This window comes from Orycteropus afer, unplaced genomic scaffold, assembly GCF_000298275.1.
Source record: "Orycteropus afer afer isolate SDZICR_OR568_19922 unplaced genomic scaffold, OryAfe1.0 scaffold00306, whole genome shotgun sequence".
NCBI classification, from domain to species: domain Eukaryota; kingdom Metazoa; phylum Chordata; class Mammalia; order Tubulidentata; family Orycteropodidae; genus Orycteropus; species Orycteropus afer.
The window spans coordinates 2,017,234-2,043,447 of record NW_006921893.1 but is presented as its reverse complement, the minus strand read 5'-3'; the positions used below and the strand labels follow the sequence as shown (position 1 = coordinate 2,043,447).

Sequence of the window (26,214 nt, the reverse complement as noted above, 5' to 3'; positions counted from 1 at the left end):
CTACTTCCGTAGTGATACCACCTCGGAAACCCAAGGAAGGGTCTCTATGAGTCAGATCAGACTCAACAGCAGTGAGTGTTTGAGGTGCCAGAAAAGGCACCCCACTCCACTAGTAAGCCTTCTGCTTGTAGGTACACAGCTTTCTTGCTCCATTGGTCTGGGAAGCCTCCCACTTTGTCTTGTGCTGGTCTTTTGGTTCTGTTGCCTCTGCTACCACCATCTCTCTGATGTTTCTCTGGCATTTCATCGCAGGGATAAGAGGTCCAAAGACATGCTCCACTCCTGGCTTTTCTTTCTTAATGGTAGTGAGATCCCACTTTTCCACCTCTGGGATGGTTCATTTCAAGCCTAGCGGAATGGCAAAACTGACCAATCCCTGCACTAGGGTTCCATACACATCATTTGCATGATACCACCCATTGGAGGCACTCACTCAGTTATGCCAAGAGATTTGGAGGACAGCTACCTGGCCAACTGACTGGAAGAGATCCATATTTGTGCCCATTCCAAAGAAAGGTGATCCCACAGAATGTAGAAATTATAGAACAATATCATTAATATCACATGCAAGTAAGATCTTACTGAAGATAATTCAGAAATGTTTGCAGCAGTATATTGATAGAGAACTTCCAGAGGTTCAAGCCGGATTCAGAAGAGGACGTGGAACAAGGGATATCATAGCTGTTGTCAGATGGATCTTGGCTCAAGGCAAAGAATACCAGAAAGAGGTTTACTTGTGTTTTATTGACTATGCAAAGGCATTTGATTGTGTGGATCATGACAAATTATGGACAACATTGAGAAGAATGGGAATTCCCGAGCACTTGATTGTACTCATGAGGAATCTGTACCTTGACCAGGAGGCTGTCGTTCGAACAGAACAAGGGGACACTACATGGTTTAAAATCAAGAAGGGAGTGCGTCAGGGTTGTATTCTGTCTCCACACCTATTCAATCTATATGCTGAGCAAATAATCCGAGAAGCTGGACTACATGAAGAAAAACGTGGTATCAGGATTGGAGGAAGAATCATTAACAACCTGAGATATGCAGACGATACAACTTCGCTTGCTGAAAGTGAGGATGACTTAAGGCACCTACTGATGAAGGTTGAAGAATACAGTCTGCAGTATGGATTACATCTCAACATAAAGAAAACAAAAATCCTCACAACTGGACCAATGAGCAGCATCACAATAAATGGAGAGAAGATTGAGGTTGTCAAAGAATTCACGTTGCTTGGTTCTACAATCGATGCCAACGGAAGCAGTAGTCAGGACATTAGACAACGTGTAGCATTGGGAAAGTCAACTGCGAAGGAACTGTTTCAAGTGCTGAGGAGCAAGGATATCTCCTTGAGGACTAAGGTGCGCCTGACACAAGCCATGATATTTCCAGTCACCTGGTATGCATGTGAGAGCTGGACAATGGATAAGGAAGACCAAAGAAGAGTTGATGCTTTTGAGTTGTGGTGCTGGCGGAGAATGCTGAAAGTACCATGGACTGCTAAAAGAACTAACAGATCTGTCCTGGAGGAAGTGCAGCCAGAGTGCTCCTTGGAAGCAAGAATGGCCAGACTTCGTCTCACCTATTTTAGTCATGTTGTAAGAAGGGACCATTCCCTGGAGAAGGATGTCATGCTTGGTAGGGTGGAGGGTCGACGAAAGAGGGGGAGGCCTTCAACGAGATGGATTGATACGGTGGCTGCGATGATGGGATCAAGTATAGCAGGGATTGTGGGGCTGGCGCGGGATCGGGCAGTGTTTCGTTCTGCTGTGCATGGGGTCGCTATGAGTCGGAAACGACTCGACGGCACTTAATAACAACAACAACAACCCTCACGAGGCTGCCATGTACCTTATTTACATTATTAGCAAATGAGCCAATCCCCTTGCTGGGACACAACCACCTTACATTTGGTAGTCCCACTCAGTCGTTTGATAGGACTCAGTCGTATGATAGGAGTCACAAAGACCATAGCTAGAAGAGCCATACTAAGTAATTCACTGAACCACACCCATGGATACTTTCCTATCTCAGTGGCCCCAGGGTGAGAGTGAGGAGACAGGAAATGAGAGCTTTCAGTTCACCTGATGTGCCTCTGTCCCTGAGCCTGAAAGGATGTGAATGTCCCAGCATGGCTGGGATGCCTAGCAGAGCAGCCACCATGGGGAGGATTTGAGCACAGGCAGTTGCCATGTTGTTGTTGTTAGGTGCCGTCGAGTCATCTCCAACTCATAGTGACCCTATGTACAACAGAACAGAACACTGCCTGATCCTGTGTCAGTCCCACAATCTCTGCTATACCTGAGCTGATCATTACAGCCACTGTGTCAATCCATCTTGTTGAGGGCCCTCCCCTTTTTCATTGAACCACCACTTTACCAAGCATGATATCCTCTAGGGAATGGTCCCTTCTTAAACCACCAAAGTAGGTGAGATGAAGTCTGACCATTCTTGCTTCCAAGGAGCACTCTGGCTGCACTTCTTCCAGGACAGATTTGTTAGTTCTTTTAGCAGTCCATGGTACTTTCAGCATTCTTTGCCAGCACCACACCTGAAAAGCATTGACTCTTCTCAACTCTTCTTTGCTCTTTCTTATTCATTGTCCAGCTCTCACAGGCATATGAGGCTATTGAAAATACCATTGCTTGAGTTAGGTGTATCTTAGTCATCAAGGAGATATCTTTGCTCTTCAGCACTTGACAGAGGTCTTTTGCAGCAGATTTGCCTAAAGCTATACCTAGTCTGATATCTTGACTGCTGCTTCCATTGGTGTTGACTGTAGAACCAAGTAATATGAAGTCTTTGACAACTTCAATCTTCTCTCCATTTATCATGATGCTGCTTATTGGTCCAGTTTTGAGGATCTTTGTTTTCTTTATATTGAGGTGTAAACCGTACTACTTCAGTAATGATACTGCCTCAGAAACCCAAGGAGGGGTCATTATGAGTTGGAACCACGGCAGTGAGTTTTGTTTTGGTTTTTGGAATCCATACCACAGACTATATAGTCTTCAATTTTCATCAGTAAGTGTGTCAAGTCATCCTCACTTTCAGCAAGCAAAGTTGTGCCATCAGCATGTTGCAGGTTGTTAATTAAACATCCAGTTTTCGTAGAACTAGACCACCCAGGGGCCACATAACCAGCAGCCTCCATCGTTGTCCTGGGAACTGCCTGAATTCAAGATCATTAAAATCTACATGGACATACACCCTGGGTGGACTCCTTACCACTGCATAGCCACTCCACTTGCCTGGTGCACACTGTGACTGAGCCCATCTTCTCCCTACAGTAATAATGGGTAGCAAGGATCTAGAACTTAGCACCTGCCAAGCATTGTCTCAGAAAATCCTCACAATATTCCTATGCAATAGATTCTATTATTATCCCCCATGTCATACATGAGGCTTCAAGGAAAGAGGCTACCCATTAATAGCTACATTTTGGTGGGGCTAGAGTCAACCCAATACATTGCAGAAGAAGGATCCCAGTCTTTGAGCCACCAGATACCCAGGCCTGGTTGAACTCTGACTCTGACACCAAGCCAGTGACTACCCTTCTCTGGATCTCAGTCTCCTCATCTATAGAATGGGTATAACACCTCCCTGCCTTGCAGAGGGGAGGGGGGATTTGGAAGGGTCCCTGGGTGGCACAAACAGTTAAGGGCTCAGCTACGAACCTACAGTTTGGCAGTTCAAGTCCCCCCCAAGAAGTGCCTCAGAAGAAAGGCCTGAGCAATCTATTTCAGAAAGGTCATAACCACTGCAAACCCTAAGAAGTACAGATCTACTCTGATAAAAATGGGTTCGCCATGAGTCAGAATCAACTGGATGTCAACTAGTTTTTGTTGTTGATGATGATGTTTTGCCTTGAAAAGGTGTTGTCCCAACTAAGGGTCAGGTATATAATAGGCACTTGATAAATATTATTTCCCCTTCCTGTCTAGGGTCACCTGTGGTTCTGCCTTTCTTCCTTCCATGAATTTTTGGGATTTCAGCTACATTTCCCTGAAAGCTCAGCACATCCAGGGCCAGCTCTGCCATCAAAAATGGAAGGGTCTCTCCTCAATGCAGTATTTCTACTTGCCCCTGGCTGTGGCTGAGACAGATAGCACCCGAACCACCAGACATCCAGTGCCAAGTCTCTTCATGATTCCTGGACCCATCATGGTGTGTGGGGGTAGGGTGGGGTGGTAGGATGTCACGATGGCCATTTGTCTGGGCCTTGCAGTCCAAAGTCTTCAAATTTAGATATTCTCTCCAAACAAAGCTAAACACACAGGAAACAAGGAAATACAAGGAGGCACTGACAAGAACAAAGAAGAACAAAGAAGACATTTGTCACACAGCTTTAAACCATCCCATCATTTGACCACAGAGCATACAGCACATTATGAATTTATATGCATTGTATATATATTAGAGGGCAGTGGTACATCAGTGGCAGAATTTTTGCCTTCCACAGGGGAGACCCGAGTTCAATTTCTAGCCAGTACACCTCATGCACAGCCACCACCCCTATCCATCAGTGGAGGCTTACGTGTTGCTATGATGGTGAACAGGTTTCAGCACGTGAGAGCTGGACAATGAATAAGGAAGACCAAAGAAGAGTTGATGCTTTTGAGTTGTGTTGGTGAAGAATACTGAAAGTACCATGGACTGCCAGAAGAACCAACAAATCTGTCCTGGAAGAAGTGCAGCCAGAGTGATCCTTGGAAGCAAGAATGGCCAGACTTCATCTCACCTACTTTGGTCATGTTGTCAAAATGGACCATTCCCTGGAGGATATCATGCTTGGTAAAGTGGAGGGTCAATGAAAAAGCAGAAGATCCTGCACTAGATGGATTGACACAGTGGCTGCAACAATGGGCTCAAGTATAGCAAAAATTGTGAGGATGGCCCAGGACCAGGCAGTGTTTTGTTCTGTTGTACATATGGTCGCTATGAGTTGGAGCCAACTTAACGGTACCTAACAACAACAACAATGTAGTCTTTCGTAGCCTGTTATTGGGCAGAAATTTTGATTAATACATACCTAGAATTAACATTGTTGTTCTTGACTGCTGCTTCCAATGAGTGTTGGCTGTGGGTCCAAGTAATATGAAATCTTTGACAACTTCAATCTTTTCTCCATTTATCCTGATGCTGCTTATGTATCCTGAAGTCCAGTTGTGAGGATTTTTGTTTTCTTGATGTTGAGGTATAAGCCATACTGCAGACTGTAGTCTTTAATCTTCATCAGTAAGTGCTTCAAGTCAGCCTCACTTTCAGCAAGCAAAGTTGTATCACACCTGCATATCACAGGTTGTTAATGAGTCTTCCTCTAATCCTGATATTGTGCTCTTCATATAGTCCAGCTTCTTGGATTATTTGCTCAGCATACAGATTGAAGAAATATGGTGAAAGGATACAACCTTGATGCACAACCTCCCTGATTTTAAACCATGCGATATCCCTTTGTTCTATTAAAACAATAGCCTCCTGGTCTATGTACAGGTTCCTCATGAGCACAATCAAGTGTTCTGGAGTTCCCATTCTTCTCAATGTTATGATAATTTTTTATGATCCACACAGTCTAATGCTTCTGGATAGTCAGTAAAACACAAGTAAAGATCTTTCTGGTATCCTTTCTTCAGCCAAGATCCATCTGACAATCAGCAATGATATCCCTTGTTCCATGTCCTCTTCTGAATCCAGCTTGCATTTCTGGATGTTCCCTGTCAATATCTTGCTGCGAATGTTTTTGAATTATCTTCAGCAGAATTTTACTTGTGTGTGATATTAATGATATTGTTCAATAATTTCCACATTCCGTTGGATCACCTTTCTTTGGAATGAGTAGAAATATGGATCTCTTCCAATCAGTTGGCCAGGTAGCTCCCTTCCAAATTACTTGGCATTACAAATGTTTCTTCAAGACCTTAACTCACTGCCATCCAGTCGATTCTGACTCATAGCAACCCCTGTGGGGTTTCTGAGGCTGTAAATCTTTATGGAAGCAGATTGCCCCATCTTTCTTCTGCAGAGCAGCTGGTGGATTTGAGCCACTGACCTCCTAGTTAGCAGCCAAATGCCTTATCCACTATGCCACAAGGGGTCCTATATTACAAACAAACAAACAAAGAATATCCAAACTCACTGCTATCGAGTTGATCCCAACTCATAGTGACCCCTCCTTGGGTTTCCAAGGCAGTATTACTATGAAAGTAGATTGCCCAACCTTCCTTCCAAGGAGTGGCTGGTGGGTTTGAACTGCCAGCCTTCTGGTTAGCAGTCAAGTGCCTTAGGTACTATGCCACCAGACGTAGTCCCCAATTTATGACATATCTGAGTTATGATGAACTGCATTTAAGATCATGTTTTTTTTGTTTTGTTTTGTTTTTTGTACTTCTTTTCATTCATAATATGTACTACATACAATGTTGCAGCAAATAATTTGCTGATGTTATCATTCTCAGATGTTCACTCACAGATGTTCAGTGTTATGATTTATAAAGATACAGATAATAAAAAGCAGAAATAATAAAAACAAAACAAAACAAAAATAAGGCAATCAATTTACATCACAACCATATTTCAATAGTCATTGGAATGGAATCCTGTCTTAAGTCAGCCTGTATTAGTTGTTGCCTATTGAGGGTTTGCTATGTGCCAGGTTCTGCTAACCAGAAGATTGGTGGTTCAAATCCACCAGCCACTCTGCAGAAGGAAGACAGTGCAATCTACTTCCATAAAGATTCACTGTCTCAGAAACCCAGTGGGGGTAACTAAGAGTCAGTACGCACTCAATGGCAATGCGTTTGGTTTGGTTTTTTAATCATGACAACCCTATGAGGTATATCATTATCCACATTTTACAGATGAGTAACCTTAGGTTCACGGATTGGTTAATGGATTGCCCTAGGTCACATAGCTAATAAGTTGTTGTTATTGTTAATTGCTACTGAGTCTATTCCAATTTAAGGCAGTAAGATTTTGAAAGCTATGACTTTTTGGAAGCAAATCACCAGGTGTTTTCTGAAAGTTCTCTAGGTAGGTTCAAACTGCCAATAAGTACCAAGTTGAGTTAAGTATTGAGTCCAAACCCAAACTGATTTCAAACTTCTCACTATTGTCTCCAGATCAGGCTGCTTTTTTTTTTTTTTTTTTTACTAGCCCTCCTTTAGTAATAGTAATTCAAAATGACAACATGTTAACACCACAGCCTGATGTGTTGTCTAAGATGCATATTTGGTTGAAGAGAGTGGTGACAGTATTGAGTGGTGCTGAGGATTCCTGCTTATTAAAGCCCTATTTTCTTGTTGTATATTTGGATCCCATTTATAATTGGAAATGCTAGAAAATATCATAAAGAACTAAATATATATATAAAGAAGCAGAGATCAGATTGTGCAGATGTAGCCAGACAGGCAATCAATGATGTCTGGAAAGGCTCTGGCTGCTGTTAATTAAGAAATGAGCAGCTGTCCAGCCCAAGAGTTGGCAAAGCTCCTTGTATGACTATATAAAGGCGAGAGAAAAAGGCCATGTACACGAAAAATGACCAACAACTTGTCTATCCCGTGTCAGTGTGCAGGTCTGGGTTCAGCCTTGTTGTTAGCTACTGTCGAGTGGCAACCCCATGTGCACTGAAATGAATGATGCCCATTCCTGCATATCTTCATGATCTGTTGCAGATAGAACCATTGGGACCTGGAAAGTTTCCATTGCATGATTTTCAGAACTAGGTCACCAGGCCTTTCTTCCTGGTCTGACTTAGTCTGGAAGCTTCACCCAAATCAGTTTAGCATCATAGCAACATGCAAGCCTCTACTGACAGATAGATATGGCTGTGCATGAGGTGCATTGGCTGGAAACTGAACTTGAGTTTTCCAACATAAGAAGGTGAGATTTCTACCACTGAAACACCACTGTCCCCTTGTTGATGTGTATTGTCAAGTCAAGTCTGACCCACAGTAACCCTATAGGACAGAGAAGAACTGACCCATAGGATTTCCAGGCCTTTTTTCCTGAGAAATAGCTGGTGGGTTCAAACCAGACCATTCAGTTAGCAGCTGAGTGCTTACCCCTTGGGCCATGAGGGCCCCTTATCATCTCCTTTGGCTTCTGAAATGCTCTTGCTAAAGCATCAGGATCTTGGATTAGAAAGTTGGAAGTTTACCAAGAATGACTTCTAACCTTTAGGCCTGCCCTGCACTCCAGCCTCCTAGTGCAGTCTCGTCATGTATTATGGATGGCTCACTAGATTGTATCTGAATCTGAACCCTCTGAATACTGACTATATGCTGACACTCAGTCCAAGATAATAGCAAGTCTTAAACGATCTTATTTGTAGCTAGAAAAGCAAATGTCCTATTTGCTCATTCATTTTTTTTTTTTTCATCCATGCATTATCTACTTACCAAAAGCCTATACATATCAGACACTGTTCCAGGTGCTAAGGACACAATGATGAACACGGCAGACAATCTCTGACTTCATGGCATTCAGAGGTGAGTCAGGAGAGACAGAGGTAAATCAAATAACCTTCCAAGCCAAATATCAATTTATGACTGTAAAATAGTATTAACATTTGCTAAGGGCCAGGAATTATGCTAAATGGATTGCCAAAACTGTGCTTAATCCTCTCTACAATCCCAGGGAAACTGAGGTTCAGAGTGACGATGCAGCTTTCCCAAGGTCACAGCACCTACAAAGTGAGGAGTTGAGATTCCAGTTCAGCACAGTTTGATGCAAAAAACTCATGCACATGGTTACTTTTTCACATCCCCCCTTAGCAGCCTATAATTATCAATCCCTACCCAGTTTCTGCCCTTTCTCCTTTGAGGTCTGGATTTGGGCTTGAAATTCTGCTCACCATGCAGTCTTTGACATAAAATATTTCAGCACCTAATATATGCAATTCACTGGGCTCACGCAAGTCATTATGGCCAAATTTTAAGACAGAAGCATCGGTGCTTGTTACTTAAAGAACGTTTGAAAAACTAGATGACTAACTCACTGCTGTTCGTTTCTGAGGTGGAATCACTGTGGAAGTAGGTTGCCCAACCTTCCTATGGAGGAGTGGCTGGTGAGTTTGAACTGCCAGCCTTCTGGTTAGCAGTCAAATGCCTTAGGCACTACACCACCAGAGCTCCCAACTGGATGACGTACATGGGCCAAAATTAAAAAAAATAGTCTGTGCAGAGATTGCTAAACGTTCAGAATGATTAATACAGCAATGGCGCCCCCCAGTGACCATTATTGTGTGTTACACTTTCCTTGATCTTGGGGAGCAGCACATTTGCAAGGTTTCTCACCCACTGCCATGGAGTTAGATTAGACTCATAGCGACCCCTCCTTGGGTTTACCAGGCGGTATGACCAGAAGTTGATTGCCCAACCTTCCTTCCGAGGAGTGTTTGATGGGTTTGAACCGCCAGCTTTCTGGTTAGCAGTCAAATGCCTTAGGCACTACTCTATATGAATGAATAATAAAGCTTTCCTAGTCTTGGTCACTGAAGCTCTGGTGGCATAGTGCCTAAGGTACTTGACTATTGACAGACTATTCCATCGTCTCCTAAAATGCTTTTCTTTTCTGAAGATTGTGGCTACAAATGACCCTACCTACACATGCTCTGGGAGCTCTGGTAGCATAGTGCCTAAGGCACTTGACTGCTAACCAGAAGGCTGGCGGTTCAAACCCACCAGCCACTCCTTGGAAGGAAGGTTGGGCAATCTTCTTTCCGTAGTGATACTGCCTCGGCAACCCAAGGAGGGGTCGCTATGAGTCGGGGCCGACTCGATGGCAAATAACAACAACAACAACACACATGCTCTGACCCTATCCTATGGCTGTAGGAAACAAACAGGAAATGAGCCATTCACTCAGCCAGTATTTATTAGGACCCTCTTAGGAGCTCTAGTAGCATAGTGCCTAAGGCACTTGCCTGCTAACCAGAAGGCTGGCAGTTCAAACCCACCAGCCACTCCTCAGAAGGAAGGTTGGGCAATCTACTTCCAGTAGTGATACCGCCTCAGCAACCCAAGGAGGGGTCACTATGAGTCGGGTCTGACTTGATGGCACATAACAGCAACAACTCTGAGCCAGGTCCTTGGGTGGTACAAATGGTTTGCTCTCAGCTACTAACCCAAAGGCTGGCAGTTTTAATCCACCTAGCGGCACCACAGAAGAAAGGCTTGGCAATCTACTTCCAAAAAATTACAATCATTGAAAACCCTTTGGAGTGCATTTCTGCTCTAAAACACATGGAATTGCCATGAGTTGGAATCAACTTGATGCAGTGGTTTGGGTTGGTTTTTTTTTGAGCTAGGCGTTGTGCTAAGAGCTGGGTACATAGTGATAAACAAATTGTGCTAGCTGCTCTAAATCTTACACTCCAGCAGGAGACACAGTCCACCAATTAGCCTGTAAATGATTCACTTTCAATTATAGTAAGCGCTTCAAAAGTGAGGTTCTAAAGAGTCTATATCAGGGAGACAAAACCAAATTAGTTGTGGAAGTCAGAAAAATTTGCCCTAAAGAAAGACAGTAAGGTGTGAATCAGTATGGTACTATCCAATAAGCAAAGTAAGCATGGGCTTACTTGTGTTTACCTACACAGTTGTTCACTCTAGGTTGTAAATGCTCTGGTGGTGTAGTGCCTAAGGCATTTGACTGCTAACTAGAAGGGTGGCGGTTCAAACCCACCAGCTACTCCTCAGAAGGAAGGTTGGGCAATCTATCTCCATAGTGATACCGCCTGGGAAAACCAAGGAGGGCTCACTATGAGTCAGATCCAACTCGACAGCAGTAAGTTTGAGTTTTGAGAGATTAGTAAATGAGTACAACGAAGCCTGTGCTTATCTTGCTTATTGGGTAATCCTGGGTGTACCTAAACCAGAGGAGAGGTTGGCCAAGATGGTCAGGAATCTTAGCTAAGACTGAATCTGGGGCCTAGGCAGCCTGAATTGGGCTTTCCCCGAGGCTAAATGTGAGCAATCAAAGTGTGGGGTTCATTAGCAGGAATAGATCTCAGGTGACCTCAATGTGAAGGTATTAAGGGAGAATGTTTGACATTAACTTAACCATTGAAGAAGGTTGAGCTGATGTTAAATGATGAGTAGAAAAAGGTTGAGCTAATGTTAAATGATGAGTAGAAACTAGCACCTGAAAATTTATCTTGAGGGTTAATATAAACTCTCATGAACAGTAAATGTTGAGCGAGAATATTCTGCATCTCTGTCAATTCGGCATCTTCCGTGGAGCCAGGGATATTGCAGAAGTTATTATTTCCATTCCCTCCATTGTTATGTACTCACTGACTCACTGCCATAGAGTTGAACCCAACTGATAGCGACCCCTCCTTGGGTTTCAGAGGTAGTATCTCTACGGAAGTGGATTGCCCAACCTTCCTTTTCAGGAGTGGCTGGTCGGTTTGAACCGCCAACCTTCTGGTTAGCAGTCAAATGCATTAGGCATTATGCTACCAGACCTCCTTGTACGCACAAAAATAATAACAGCAGACATAATTGCTGGGGTAGTAGGTAAGAGTTGAGCTCATGGGCAAAAAGATGAAGTGAGAATACTGACAGCAAACATAGAGTTCCAATGGTCAATTGTGGCTACAAAAAATCAGGATATAAAACCGTATGTTGTCAAGATAGCTCTCAGGATGTAGCATACCTTAGGTTATGCATGCAAGATTTCAATTCAGGAAATCTGGATTCAAATCCTATTCTTCTATTTCTGTGATCAAACTCTTGTGCCTTCATTTCTACATCTATAAAATAGTAATAATAATAGCAACTACTTCTCAGATTTTTGTGAAGTAGTGCATGTAAACTGCTTAGCATTATGCCTGGCATGTTCCAGTTACTCAATACTAGCTTTTAAATTATTATCTAGTTGTCATTTTTATTTAATATCTGGGAGAAAAGGTATCCACAAGTAAGAGAAAGAGACTTAATCCTTCAGACTGAATTATTTTGTTTTTAATTTTTTGTTTAAACTGTGTTGTCAGTAATGGAAGGCATTTTGAGTGCAATGGAAAAAAAAATTGTGTGGTAATATGGATTTTGATAGAATTAGCGGTACAGATATGTCCTGAAGGGTGTGTGGTACTGAGGTGGGTGAGATGAGCCTGTTTCTTCAGATTCACGCAGTTATATAGGCCTCTACAAGATAGCAGCACACAGTAAAAGTGAGATAGCTGCTTCTCATCACCCCCTAGAGATTTGGCGGGTCCACTGTTGTCAAATTTCCCAGGATCATATTGTCCAGGAGCGGGTAGGAGTGCAAGTTAACACACAAATTTCTAGACTCCGACCCAGAATTACAGAATCAGAATCTCCAAGGCAATCTAGACTTTTAACAAGCTCCTCAGACGATTCTTGTAACCAGGTACTGTTGGGATAAATTGAATTAGTGGGAGGAACAGCAGTAACTGGAATGGGAGGTTCAGCCCAGGTTGCGGCAACCACGAGGGCCTGAGCCTACAATTCCCATACTGCCTCGCAAACTCGCTACGGAAGCTTCCAGAGCCTGCCGGGAATTGTCGTTTCCATGGGCCAGACTTCTGATTATAAGAAAGCCGGAGATGGATGTTGAAAACCTCCCGCCCCAGAATGCAAAGACCAGGAGTGACGCAATCTGAAGCGCGCCAGGTATTGAGCGGGGAGTTTCAGCCGCCTGCACCGCCACCGCTGTCGCCGCTGCCTCCTCCGCCTCCCCCGCCTCCTCCACCGCAGCCACCCCTGTTTCCCTCACCTCTTTGGGACCCGACTCCTTCGCCAGCCCCTCTACCCTACCCGGGCCCTCTGCCTCTGAAAAGCAGCTTTACTTGGTCTGCATCGCGGGCCCGGGGCACAGCCATGGCTGACGGCGGCGGGGGAACGGGGGCAGTGGGCGGCAGCGGAGCTGGCCAGACTTCGGCGGGGGCAGCTTCGGGCGCGACAGGGGCGGGCGGGAGCGGCGGCCCCATCAACCCGGCCTCTTTGCCACCTGGTGACCCGCAGCTCATCGCCCTCATCGTGGAGCAGCTGAAGAGCCGGGGCCTGTTTGACAGTTTCCGCCGGGACTGCCTGGCCGACGTGGACACGAAGGTAGCTGAGACTGCCTGAGCTAAGGGAATCCGAGCTGGGCGTGAGGATGCCAAGGCTGCAGCCTTGCTTTTCCAAAAACCCGTTTCCGTCAAGTCCATTCGGACTCCTAGCAACCTTGTGAGACAGTAGAACTGCCTCATAGGGTTTCCAAGGCTGTGATCTTTACGAAAATAGACTACCATATCTTTCCCGCGGAGCATCTGGTGGATTCGAACCATCAACCTTTGGGTTAGCGGCGGAGCGCTTAAATACTGCGCCACCAGGGCTTCTTTGTTTTTCCGATGCAGGGACAAAAACACAAAAAATACCTTTTGAATCTCAGCAGTGAGATGTTAGACCGCTTGGAGCAGTACATAGAACTTTTCTGAGTCTCGCCCTTGTGGATTGCGTTCCCAGCCCCACATTTATTAGCTGTATGATTTTGGCCTAATCCCTTCTCAGAGCTTTGGGGGTCAATACTAGTTTTAGAAAGGATGTAACCTATTCATTCATTGAACATTTATTGTCCTATAACATAACTATATTCCTATAAAGGTACAGAATTTATTGACCCCATCTTAAAGCTCCTAGGATAGAAAACTGACATGTAAACTTGATAGTTTTAGAAAAACCCAGGGTCTTAATCATTCTCAAGATGAGACTCCTTTAAAACCCTGAGTAACAAACAAACCTCAGTGTGTTAGGAACAGTGAAGAAAGCCAAGTAAGCAAGAATGCTTTAGAACTTCCACCAATTCTCCCTTCACCACAAAGGAGCTGACATTAAACACGATGGTTTGAATGCACATCAGCATATGATAGCTATCTATTTGTTCCTTTGCTCTGACTCAGTGATTTGCACACTTTGGTATGCAATTGAATTAAAGTCCATTGTTGTAGAATCAGCACCTTTCTATGGTACTCCATCATTGTTTGAAAACCTCATGCCATAGGCCAATCCCCAGTAAAATGCAAGTTTGCTTTACCTACTTGCCAGGGTTTGTGGAGATTCAGTGAGGTAATATGTGTTAAATGTCAGACATTTAATTGCTGCAATGTTCATTTTCTCTTTTTTTAAAAGCCTCTCCAGCAAAACCAAAGGACTCTTTAGTTGTGGGTTTTGGAGTCTCTGTTACTGGCTGTGCTCCTCGAGGGATATGATTTTTGCTCCTCTTAGCATGTTATGGAAATCTTGTTGCATACTTCCAGGAATACTGTGACCTGGAAATTAGACCTTAAAAATAGGGACAGATGTAATCTATTCATTCATTGAACATTAATTGGCCTACAACATGCCGATGTTCTTATAAAGGTACAGGAGTAAGTAATTGACCCCATCTCAAAGCTCGTGTTGTAGGATAGAAAATGGACATGTCAACCAGGCAGTATAGGTAGTAAGTTCTGCATTGTTTTACTCCTCCAACATAAAAAACCGAAGTAGAAATGCCATCCCTGAAGCAATGTACTTGATTTTTCTTTCTTTAAGGGACATGGCTACCATAGTGACTGGCCACTTTGACCTTCAAAAAGACTCTGGGTGTTCTCAATTTCTCATCAATACATTCTCCATTTAGGTTTTGTATGCCTTAGTCACTGTAATGCATGTGTGTGATTTAAAACAAAATCAATATTGAGAAGCTGTTGGGAAGGAGAGAGTTGGAAGGCAACCACTTAGTTGTTGAATGGTGTTGAGTCAGTTCCGACTCATATCAACCCCATGTGACAGATTAGAACTGTTCCATAGGATTTTTGAGGCTTGTGGTATAGCAGTTAAGCACTGGACTGCTAACCAAAATGTCAGCAGTTTAAACCCGCTAGCGCCTAAGGCATTTGACTGCTAACCAGAAGGCTGGCGGTTCAGACCTACCAGCCACTCACTCCTTGGAAAGAAGATGGGCAATCTACTTCTGTAGTGATAACGCCTTGGAAACCCAAGGAGGGGTCGCTATGAGTCGGATCCAACTCCACAGCAGTGAGTTTGGGTTGTTTTTTTTTTTGTTTAGTTGCTCCACGAGAAAAAGATGTGGCAGTATGCTTCTGTAAAGAGTTACAGCCTTGGAAACCCTATGGGGCAGTTCTGCTCTGTCCTATAGGATCATTGTAGGGTCTCTGTAGGTCAGAATCGACTTGATGGTAATGGGTAATATTTACGGGAACAGATTGCCAGGTCTTTCTCCCACACAGCTGCTGGGTGGGTTCGGACAGCTAACCTTTAGGTTAGCTGTGTGCACTTAACTTTTTTGCCACCAGAGCCACTCACCACACTTAATACCACCTTAATTGTTTCTTCTGTTCGTTACCAGGTTGTTTTAATTTGTGAGGATAGTGTTTTTACTCACATCTTACCCGAGACCTTTATTTAGCTCAGTGGTTCTCAAAACCGTGGTCCCTGGATCAGCAGCATCAGTATCATCTGGGAACTTGTTAGCAATGCAAGTTTCAGGCCCCACTCAGAACTACTGAAGTGTGTAGGGGAGGGTGTATTGATGTCTGTAATTTACTTTGCCATTTATCTGAAATACAAGTAAATAAATAGAATGAACTGATGGGTGATTCAAAGAGGATTAAAGCAAAAAAAAAAATCAAACTGAGTGTCATCAAGTCGATTCCTTTGGGTTTCCAAGGCAGTGAATCTTTATGGAAGTAGATTGCCCCATCTTCCTTCCGCAGAGCAGCTGGTGGGTTTGAACCGCCAACCTCTGGTTAGCAGTCAAATGCCTTAGGCACTGTGCCGCCAGAGGATAGATAAATATATGATTAAAAAAAAAAAAAACCTGTAAATTGTTAACGTAGACACATTAGAACCTTTCACTTCATGAACCGAAGAGATTTTTCTATATTGTCAAGTCTGTTAAAGGTTTGGTATTAGCATTTGCTAGCCTTCAGCCTTTTTCAGTAAACAGTTTCTATCATCTCAAACTGGGTGAGTTATTTTGAGTAGTAGAAGATAGAGCATCATGAGTTATGGTTATAAGTGACAGAAATAGTTCTACCTCTGTTCAGCAAAGGGAGGAATCTATTGACTCATGGAATCCAAGGGAGGATTGAAAGAACAAACTGCCAGAAGAGCAGGAATACTTTACAACTGGGGATTCTCCATGAGGGCTCTCTCTTTCATCTCTGCGCTTATGCTTATTTTAACCACAGAGTGGATTCATCCATTTAGTTACTAGCATCTCTTGAGTACGTCTTAATGGATTTTTCTCTCTGTTCTAGTTGTAAAGATCTTAGGGAATGACTGCATTTTCTTAGCTTGGGTCAGGTGAACAGGGTCATAAGAATATGGCAGCCACTCCCCTACCCTTATGAAGAGGAGAAGATAGTTACCAGGAAAAAGGAGTTGTTATTGTGAATTTTACTCCTTCTCATCTTCCTCCCAGCCTTCTTCATTTCAGGTTTAGTGGAGATTCTTTAGGTTTTTGAGTCTATTTTCTTGTCATTTTTGAAGAGGCATGGAGTAAGGCCTGCTGATTGCTTTAATGATTTCATTTACCTGATGTATTAGCAAACTTTTGCCACGGTAATGCTGCATAGGAAATCAGACTTCACTGGCTTACAACAATAAGCATTTGTACTCATTTATGCTGCTAGACAGGGCTTCAACCCAATTCAAAACAGTTCAGACATGGCTGATGGAGCATACCTGTTGCATACCACCCAAATTTCTTGTGCATAGTATTTTGACCAGAGTACAAAAGGAGCTCTGGTGACAGAGTGGTTAAAGCTTTGGGCTTTAACCAAGAGGTCAGCGGTTTGAACCCACCAGCCACCCTGCAGGACAAAGGTGAGGCAGTCTGCTTCCATAAAGATTTACAGCCTTGGAAACCCTCTGGGGCAGTTCTGCTCTGTCCTATAGGGTCGCTATGAGTTGGAATTGACTTGTTGGCAGTGAGTTTTGTTTTTGGTTGGTTTAGGAAATAGATAAGGAGCCTTGGTGGTGCAGTGGTTAAAGCACTTGGCTGCTAACAAAAAGGTTGGCAGTTCGAACCCAGCAGCTGCTCTGCAGGAGAAAGATGTGGTAGTCAGCTTCTGTAAAGATTTACAGCCTTGGAAACATACAGGGCAATTCTACTCTCTTATAGGCTATGAGTTGAGACTGACTCCATGGCAGTGGATTTTTTGAGGAGACAGGCATTAGTACCCTGCTCAAAGATGGTGACTGACACACATTCAAAGTGGCACAGTCAGCTGCCATCTTTGACCACTGCCTGTTTCCTAAACCAAAACCAAACCCACTGCTATCCAGTAGATTCCAACTCATAGCAACCCTATAGGCTAGAGTAGAACTGCACCATAGGATTTCTAAGGCTATAAATCTTTACAGAAGCAGACTGTCTTCATCTTTCTCCCACGGAGTAGCTGGTGGGTTAAAACCACCAACCTTTTGATTTGTAAGTGAGTGCTTTTAACCACTGCACTACCAGAATGCCTGCCTGTTTCCTACTCAGGTGAAAATCCCACATGCAAGTGAGTTAGTTGCTATGCGACATATATGCTCTGTAAGCTATTTGGAACCGGTTGGCTAGAGCTGCAAGTGAGGTTAAGTTCAGCTGATCTAGGTAGGCTTCATCTGGGTGGCTCAGCTCTAGTCTGCCTGGGCTCAGGTCCAGGCTGTGGGTTGAGTTTAGATCTGTTGCATATGGGCTCATGTTAGATCCCAGACCTGAAGGGGCAGTGGCTAGCTACTGAAGAAATGCCCTCCTGGAGGAGCACAAGATCCAAAGCAGATGGCATAAGCACATTTAAGGTCTCATGTCTCTAACATTCCACTGGCCAGAGAAAATCGCAGTGCCAAGCTCAATACCACTGGGGTGGGGAAGCATGCACTGCCCACTGTGGGCGGGTGCGTGGTGTGAAGTGCCAACCAGCAGTCCACACTCTCACACCTGGTTTGGAGGAGAGGTGAGCCAGTGGATAAAGCCAGAAGATTTTGGCTCAGAATATGCATTCCTTGTGTTCACCAAGTCACTTCTAATTCTGTTCTTCTGATAATAGTTTGGTCTAGAGCTTTGCAGCCAATAAGTGTCTCAAGCAGAGAATGCCTTTATTTTGCACTTGTGTCTTGCTTCCTTACAGCCTTTCACAGTGTCTCATAGGCTTTGACTTAAGTCCACATACTTGCCATGCTGAGGTATAGGCAACCCTTCATTTTATACAGAGGGCTTTTCTGGGACCTTGTTTGTTTTTGAGAACACCCCTATGAGGTAACAGGGCAATAATATTTTAGTCTTACAGATGGAAATATCTGACACAGAAGGTGAGTGACTTGTTGAAAGTAAGATAGCTAGTTAAGCAATGGAATCAGGGTGAGAACCCAGGCCCTGATTCACAAGCATCGTAGGTCTAAACTTGTTTTTGTCATACTTCAGCCAGGTTATTTACTCTCTAAGCCTAAATTTCTAATCTCTGATGTGGGGAGGAAGGAGGTGATAGGGCATCCCTCAGTGGTGTTTGAAAAGTGAGGGAATGTAAATACAGCATCTGGCATTGTGCCCACTCTAATGTGGGCTCTCCTGTCAGCTGTTAATGCTATGACCCCTCCATGTTGCATGGTGATCTCCATGTAGTCACAATGGGAATATATTTAGATGGGAAAGTATGCATATCTATGAAAAGCAGTGTTCTGAATGACTGTTTTTGAAGGTTTGGTGCATTTTAACTTCTGACTTGCCCCTTCTTTTTAATATTTTAGCCAGCTTACCAAAACCTGAGGCAGAAAGTGGATAATTTTGTGTCAACACATCTGGACAAGCAGGAGTGGAATCCCACGATGAACAAAAACCAATTACGAAATGGTCTGAGGCAGAGTGTCGTTCAGTAAGTAAGCAGACCTTAGAGTGGAGGGCAGTGAACAGAAGGTAATGCGTAAGAAGTCAAAGTGGAGGTGCTGTATGTCACAGATCACATGGGAGTGGCAGAAATCTGTTCCTTAAGTAGTGATAAAGTTAAAGCAAGCAAAGTACTCAACTGAAGTTCTTGCTGGTTTATCCAACCTAGGCAGGCCTCTTGATGCGCATCTCTACTGGGTGTGTCAAAAGATATCTCAAATTGCAACACATGTCCTCTGCTTTTTGCAATTTTCAGTCAGAACATACATATAATGAGTGTTATGCCAAGATGTCAGTGTTGGGACTGTGGAATAGACACTTTGTCCAGTGTGTTATTGGGCACAAAAGAGGAGATGGGCCATGGAATCTTTTGTCTTAAGAGAAGATAAACTTTTTCTGATCCATTCAGAATGTTTGTACATTATAAAGTGTGAGTCTTAATACTCACACTTTTGTTCAGGCCTTCCCGATCCATTAAACTCTCATGGAATAAAAGCTCCTGAAGTCTGCTTCTTGAAAAATATGAAATTACGCTGAGTGAAAAAAAAGATGGATGGTGCATGATTCCATTTATATGACATTCATAAAATAACACATAATAGAGATGGAGAACAGATGAGTGATTGCCAGGGGTTGGGGATGTGGAAGGAGGTGGCTGTGACTGTAAAGGTGCAGCAACAGGGAGTGTTGTGGTGGTGGTACAATTAAGTATCTTGGTGGTAATTAAATGAAGCTACTCATGTAAGTAAATGGCATAGAGCCACACACATACACATACATATTCACGGGTACATGTATAACATGAAATTTGGACAAGGTATGTGGGTTGTACCAATGTCATTTTGATATTGACATGGTTCTGATATTGTACTATAGTTAATGCAAGATGCTAACATGAGGGGTGGCTGGGTGAAGCATGCATAGACCTTCCTATATATATCTTTGCAATTTCTTCTGAATCTATAATTATGTGAAAATAACTTGAAAAATATTAGAACAGAATTTTACTAACAAGCTAGAACTTTCAGTATAGTTTATGGTTGCTGATGTCTGAACCTTATTAAAGAAAATAAAGTAAAATTTAAAAATATCTCAGGGTTAAGGAAGAAGCACACTCTCAAAAGATGCCAGGGGCCTTGTCGTTGTGGAGCTATTACCCAGTAGCTTTCCTGCTTCCCTAGGGAGCAGAATACAGGGTTATTTCAGAAAAAAAGGGGACAGTGACTGCTACTTGGCAACTCTACATGTCTGGCCCTGGTCCTTATATGTGTTATTGCTAATCTTCACAACAAGCCTATTTTACAGCTAAAGTGGCAGATTAGATAGGCTTGGGTCTACTCTACCTTCAGTACAATTGACCAGCATGTTAAGGGAATGTATCAAAACTAAATATTTTGAGAGGTGCTGTTAATGGTATAAGGAGTCCTGGTGGGGCAGTGGTTAAAGCATTGGGGTGCTAACCAAAAGGTTGGTGGCTCAAACCCATCAGCTGCTCCATGGAAGAAAGATGAGGCAGTCTGCTTCCATAAAGCTGTATAACCGTGGAAACCCTGAGGGGCAGTTCTACTCTATCATATAGGATTGCTATGTGTCAGAATCAACTCGATGGCATGGGTTATTAATGGTGTGATGGCTTGTCAGTGTGGCTGTTAATGAGCAGGATGCCATTTTAGAGATATTTATGTGGCACTTCATTTTACTTGGCTTTATTATTAAATGTAACATACAGAAAAGCACACAGAGCAAAAGCATAGTATCGCAGTCAGTGCTCATCGTTGTGATCACTGCCCAGGTTGGGAAATAGAGCATCACCAGCACTTTCCCAGTGCCTCCCCTACCCCACCCCCCAGGCCCTGCTTTCTTGGACATTCCTTCTCCCCTCCGCTTAACATACTCTCCTGACTTTTATGGTAATCACTTCTTGGCTCTTCTTCATAGTCTTACCATTGGTATAAATTTATTTTCCCGCTTTTTTATTTTATCTAGCATCAAAAATAATATAATATAAAAACACACATTTGGATTTAATGTTGTACATTTCTCTATGACTCTTGCTAACATTTTTAGTTTGAGGAAAGTTCTAAACCGCCCCCCCCCAAAAAAAAAAAAACCTCACTCACTGCCATCGAGTCAAATCTGACTCATAGCAACCCCTCCTTGGGTTTCTGAGGCAGTATCTGTATGGAAGTAGATTGCCCAGTCTTCCTTCTGAGAAGTGGCTAGTGGGTTTGAACCACAGCCTTCTGGTTAGCAGTCAAATGCCTTAGGCACTACACCACTAAAAAAAAAAACAAACTCACTGCCTTTGAGTCAGATCCAACTCATAGCGACCCTTCCTTGGGTTTCTGAGGTTGTATCTATATAGAAGTAGATTCCCAGTATTCCTTCCAAGGAGTGGCTGGTGGGTTTGAACCACCAGTCTTCTGGTTAGCAGTCAAATGCCTTAGGTACTATGCCATTGCTAAAGAAGTCTTAAAATGAAGATTTGCTCCTTTAGCCTAGTGTGTTCTCCCCAGATGAGATGCTGCAGGCCCTTTAGGCAGGGCTGGCTGATCAGGCTATGCAGGCCCAGGTATTGTGGTCCATTAACTTAAATCATGTTAGACTGCTGAACATAAATTACAACTGGTAAGTCTTTTAGCTGCCTGATACTTGTTCATTTCATCTCCTGTTTTAGGCTCCTGACAAGATTGCACATTTCCCCAAAATACTTTCTTTTTAAAAGCTCCAAGAAAGTCAGCTATACTTTCTTGGTACTTTGCCCACAGGCTTTTACAGTAAGTCCCATGAATCTGGCTGAGGAGGCAGCATGGTATATATAGTGGGAAAGGTGTTGGCTTGTGAATGAAGAACCATGGCTCTGCTTGGTAACTGACCCAAGGCCTGAGGCTGACCTCACTGTGGTTCCTGTTCCCTATCTTAAGGGCAGATAAAGTCTAATGCACAAGCTACCTGAAAGTATGCACTGTAAATGCTCTAATAGATGTGTGTTTACATCAAGGCTTCCTGTTGATAAGATTATCTTCACCATTGACTCCAGGTTTAAGGCCTATTTCCCATCTTACTTATCACTATGTATGTTCACTCATTTCTTTCCTTTTCTTTACCCTGATAGACCATTTGCCCAGTTAGGGCAGGGCCTATTTTGACCAAAGCAAAGGCTAGGAACTCTTACTAAATAAAACCTACCTAGCTCTGGTAGCATAGTGCCTAAGGCACTTGACTGCTAACCAGAAGGCTGGCGGTTCAAACCCACCAGCCACTCCTCGGAAGGAAGGTTGGGCAATCCTACTTCCGTAGTGATACTGCCTCGGAAACCCAAGGAGGGGTCACTATGAGTCGGCCGACTCGACGGCAAACAACAACAACAACATATGCTTGTGAAGGAGCTCTGGTAGTGTAGTGCCTAAGGCATCTGACTGCTGACCAGAAGGCTGGTGGTTGAAACCCATTAGCTACTCCTCGGAAGGAAGGTTGGGCAGTCTACTTCCATAATGATACTACCTCAGAAACCCAAGGAGGGGTCACTGTGAGTCAGATCCAACTCCACGGCAGTGAGTTTGGTTTTGGTTTAGTTTATATGCTTGTGATGGAATTTGAATATTTGAATCCTTTGAGAAGAAACTTGAGTTTGCAGTTTGAGCCTGCATAGGCTGTTTTCTAGATTTTTCAAATACGGTTTATTTCTTGTCATCATAGTCTTCGTCACTACCTCACCCCAAGTGGTTGAATACAGATATTAGTAAAATTTGGCTACTTTTTCATCAAAATTTATTTTAACCCCTTCAGAGATTAGAAGCAATTTGGTTCTTGTGTGTTTATCTGTTTGTGTCCCATTTGTCTATTCTGTATCATAGATGACCAGCCACTACAGGTGAAGGCCATGTTAGATTGGTGGTGGTGTAAACACCCATCTGTGATCTATTTGTACATAGATTGGGGATTACAGGTAGTCCACTCCAACAACTCCATCGTAAATTGGTTCTGACTTAAGTCAAATGGCACATTTTTCTTTTTTTAGTTTTTATTGCTGCTTTTATTTTCAGTATCTTTATAAATCGTAATATTAAACACCTTTGAATGAACTTCAAGAAAGATAACATCAGCAAATTATGCACTGCAGTATTGTATGTACTAATATTACTAACAATAAGATGTACCAGAAGAAAAACAGAATGGTCGTAAATGCAGTTTGTCTTAACTTGAACACGTTGTAAGTTGTGGACTGCATATAATAGCCAGGTTGCTGCTAGAGGTTGTTTTTCCTGCTTTGTTTATTAAGAGAATCGATGTTGAAGGAAATGGAGTCAGACCTGAGGTTCACTGGTTTTTGATGTTATAAAGATTTTTGGCTCTGCACATGTCATCAGATTTTCCTGTAATGTTACCACTTGTTCTTTGTCTTGGGTAGTCTGCTTCATTTTGTTTGGTTCCTTCATACGCAGTTACAATGGTAGTGGACCATATAGTGAATTAGGAGAAATAGGTGCTTGCTGGTTGTGAATTGCCTCTCAAAAATGAATTAAAGTGCCTTGAACGGTATGTGGTAAATAGATTGCCCTTTGCAAGAACTCCCCAGGAGGGCTGCAGTTCTGACCAGGTGGACATTTATTGAGCTCTCACATGACACTGGTTGGGCTAAAAATGAGTCTCAAAGGAACTAAATAACTGAATGGTCTATTTGTCTCCACAAGGTCAGGGATGTTGGAAGCTGGAGTAGACAGAATTATTTCCCAGGTGGTGGATCCAAAACTAAACCACATCTTCAGGCCACAGATAGAACGAGCAATTCATGAGTTCCTGGCGGCCCAGAAAAAAGAAGCCACACCAGCTCCCCCTCCTGAGCCTGAGAGCCAGGACCCTGTGGCTCCATCCCAGGATGCGTCTTAAGGTTTGGAATACAGATCATCTTTTATGCCGAGCATTTTTCTCTGGCTGATAGGTACATAAGAAATGGATAGAAAGGGGCACCACATTTCTTACCTATTCAGAAAAGTAGTCACTGCAGATGGACTTCACCTTGTGTCACAGTGAGTGTGATTTTCTTTGTCACCAGGGCTAAACATGTAAGCTCTGGATAGACACTTCATTAGAAACCTACTGGGATAATTGGTGTGCACAAGTGAAATGCAAATGAAAATCCTGTTTTTCTGAAATTGTTTAAACGAGTCTCTCCCCTGGACAAGGAGTTAACTTGGGTTTGCAGTTTTAAAGTCAAGTGGCCTAAGGCAGCCACCCACTTACGTGGGCTCACAGTTGGCTTTAAGCTCCACAAGGCCTCCTTACATTTAGGAAGAGCTAAACATGGAATTAAATTTCATTTAAAAATCAGCTGCAGACATACTAAAGGATGCTCTTTGCCTGGTTTGGCAGACATTAGTCATAAATATGACCAGTGATCAGCAAGGATGCAGATAACACTTTTACTCAGCCATTACTGGTAACCATTGGGGTGTGCCTTCTCCCCTCATTCTTCCACTGGTGTTCTCTTTTTCACATTCTTTAAGGGGTCTATTTTTCTTACTGAGTCAGATACGTGATACGTGTGGTGAATTGGCCCAGGGGAGCTTGAGCATCTGCCTATAAACCACACCAAAGCCCCAGGCTTGGGAGGGCCCTGGCAGCAGAGCCATTGGCTTTTTGTGCCTGTGTTGAGAGGAGACCTCGGGCCTATTACAGAGTGCCAGGCATTCTCTTCAAGTCTCTCTTCCTGGTTTAATTATAAATTCCTTTGGGAACATAAAATTAGGCAAATATAGTCTCTAACCCCGAAGTAGCATTTTGATACAATTATCTTTTCTTTTTAGAATATGCCTGACAGCTGTTAAAAGCACCTTTTAATTAACGGTGAAGAAGTGGCTTCATCTGCGTACAAGAGGATAGCTTCTGAATGAAGATAGTCTGAGGTTTTCACTGACATCAAGATTTCCACCTTGACTGTGGGACAGTGTCCCAAACGACCAGAGAACAAGCTTAGCAGTGAGAAAATGAACTGGGTGCCTCACACTATGATGCCATCTGGCTATCCCGTCTAAGGTTATGACACCCAGATGACACTACAGAAAGACTAAGAGACACTACAGCAATCTGAGATTGTCCTGAAACACGCCTTTATACTTGAACTTGGAGACTGCATGTGGCTTTTAAGATGAACAAAAGCTACAATGAAGGAACCACTGATGCAGTCCCAAAGATGTAATGTCAGCGAGTAACAGCAGGAAACATTAGCTGGGATTAGGGATTTGGTGGTGGTTATTTGATGTTGTTTCTTAGAGTTGCAAACTAGAATGTACAAAACATTACATCAGATAGCTTTAAAGTTACTGTGACCTTCTTGTATATGAATCCTCTAGCCAGTTTCCTCTCCTGGTACGAAGCAAGAAAACATGGGGAGGAAGCTCAGATCTTAAGTATAAGAAAAACATTGGCTGACCACTTCTTCCTATGCTGCAAGGACTATTGAATCTTAGTGTATTTCTTTTTTTTTTTTTTTTTTAAGCAGAAGACGGCATACGAGATGTCGAGCAGTGACTGGAGTTCAGACGTTTCCTCTCCTGGTACGAAGCAAGAAAACATGGGGAGGAAGCTCAGATCTTAAGTATAAGAAAAACATTGGCTGACCACTTCTTCCTATGCTGCAAGGACTATTGAATCTTAGTGTATTTCTTTTTTTTTTTTTTTTAAGAAAGGTGGGTTATTAAATAAGTGGTTTTTTATTTTAATAAAAGCATTTGATACTCTTACTTGAAACCTTTATTGAATCTTAGGCTACAGGGCTGGGAAGTGTCACTGTTTTCCTCTTCCTCCCTGCTTTTCCTGTCTTGTGCACAGCACATGATTTAATGGCAGTGTAACGTTGGAAGATACAATTTGGAACTGCTCTCACCCTGAAACATACTGGGAGCAGGCAGGCAGTTCCTTCTCCTCAGGTCCTTTACTGGCCCTGGGCTTTAATGGAGGACCGGTGTTTCTCAAATGTGGGTGTGAGTAGCTTATCACCTAGGGACCTGGGGAAAATGTAGATTCTGATGCAGTGGGTCAGAAGTGGGGACCTATGGTTCTGAATTTCTAATTCACCAGTGATGCTGCGGCTGGTCCTGGGAACACATTCTGTAGCAAGCTTTGAATCGGATCAATGGTTACTTAAACTAAGACTTTGGTTTTTAGTTAAGTCAACTAAATTTTAATTTTAAAATTTAAATAGAATAAATTTTAACCTATTCATTTGGGTCTTTGTTGAGATCAATGTTCTACTTCTACTTTTGCCATGTTAGTTGTTATGTTGTTAAGTGCCGTCGAGTCGTTTCCGACTCATAGCGACCC

The 26,214-nt window shown here is 43.0% G+C and overlaps 1 protein-coding gene across 1 annotated transcript; it reads left to right on the top strand.

Moving 5' to 3' along the window:
* The first annotated feature begins 12,854 nt into the window (after nt 1-12,854).
* Nucleotides 12,855-23,781, top strand: BOD1 (biorientation of chromosomes in cell division 1). Its single transcript, XM_007951660.2, has 3 exons — nt 12,855-13,085; nt 18,756-18,880; nt 23,586-23,781. Exons 1-3 carry the CDS (start codon nt 12,855-12,857, stop codon nt 23,779-23,781), a joined length of 552 nt encoding a protein of 183 aa, XP_007949851.1.
* The last annotated feature ends 2,433 nt before the right edge of the window (nt 23,782-26,214 follow it).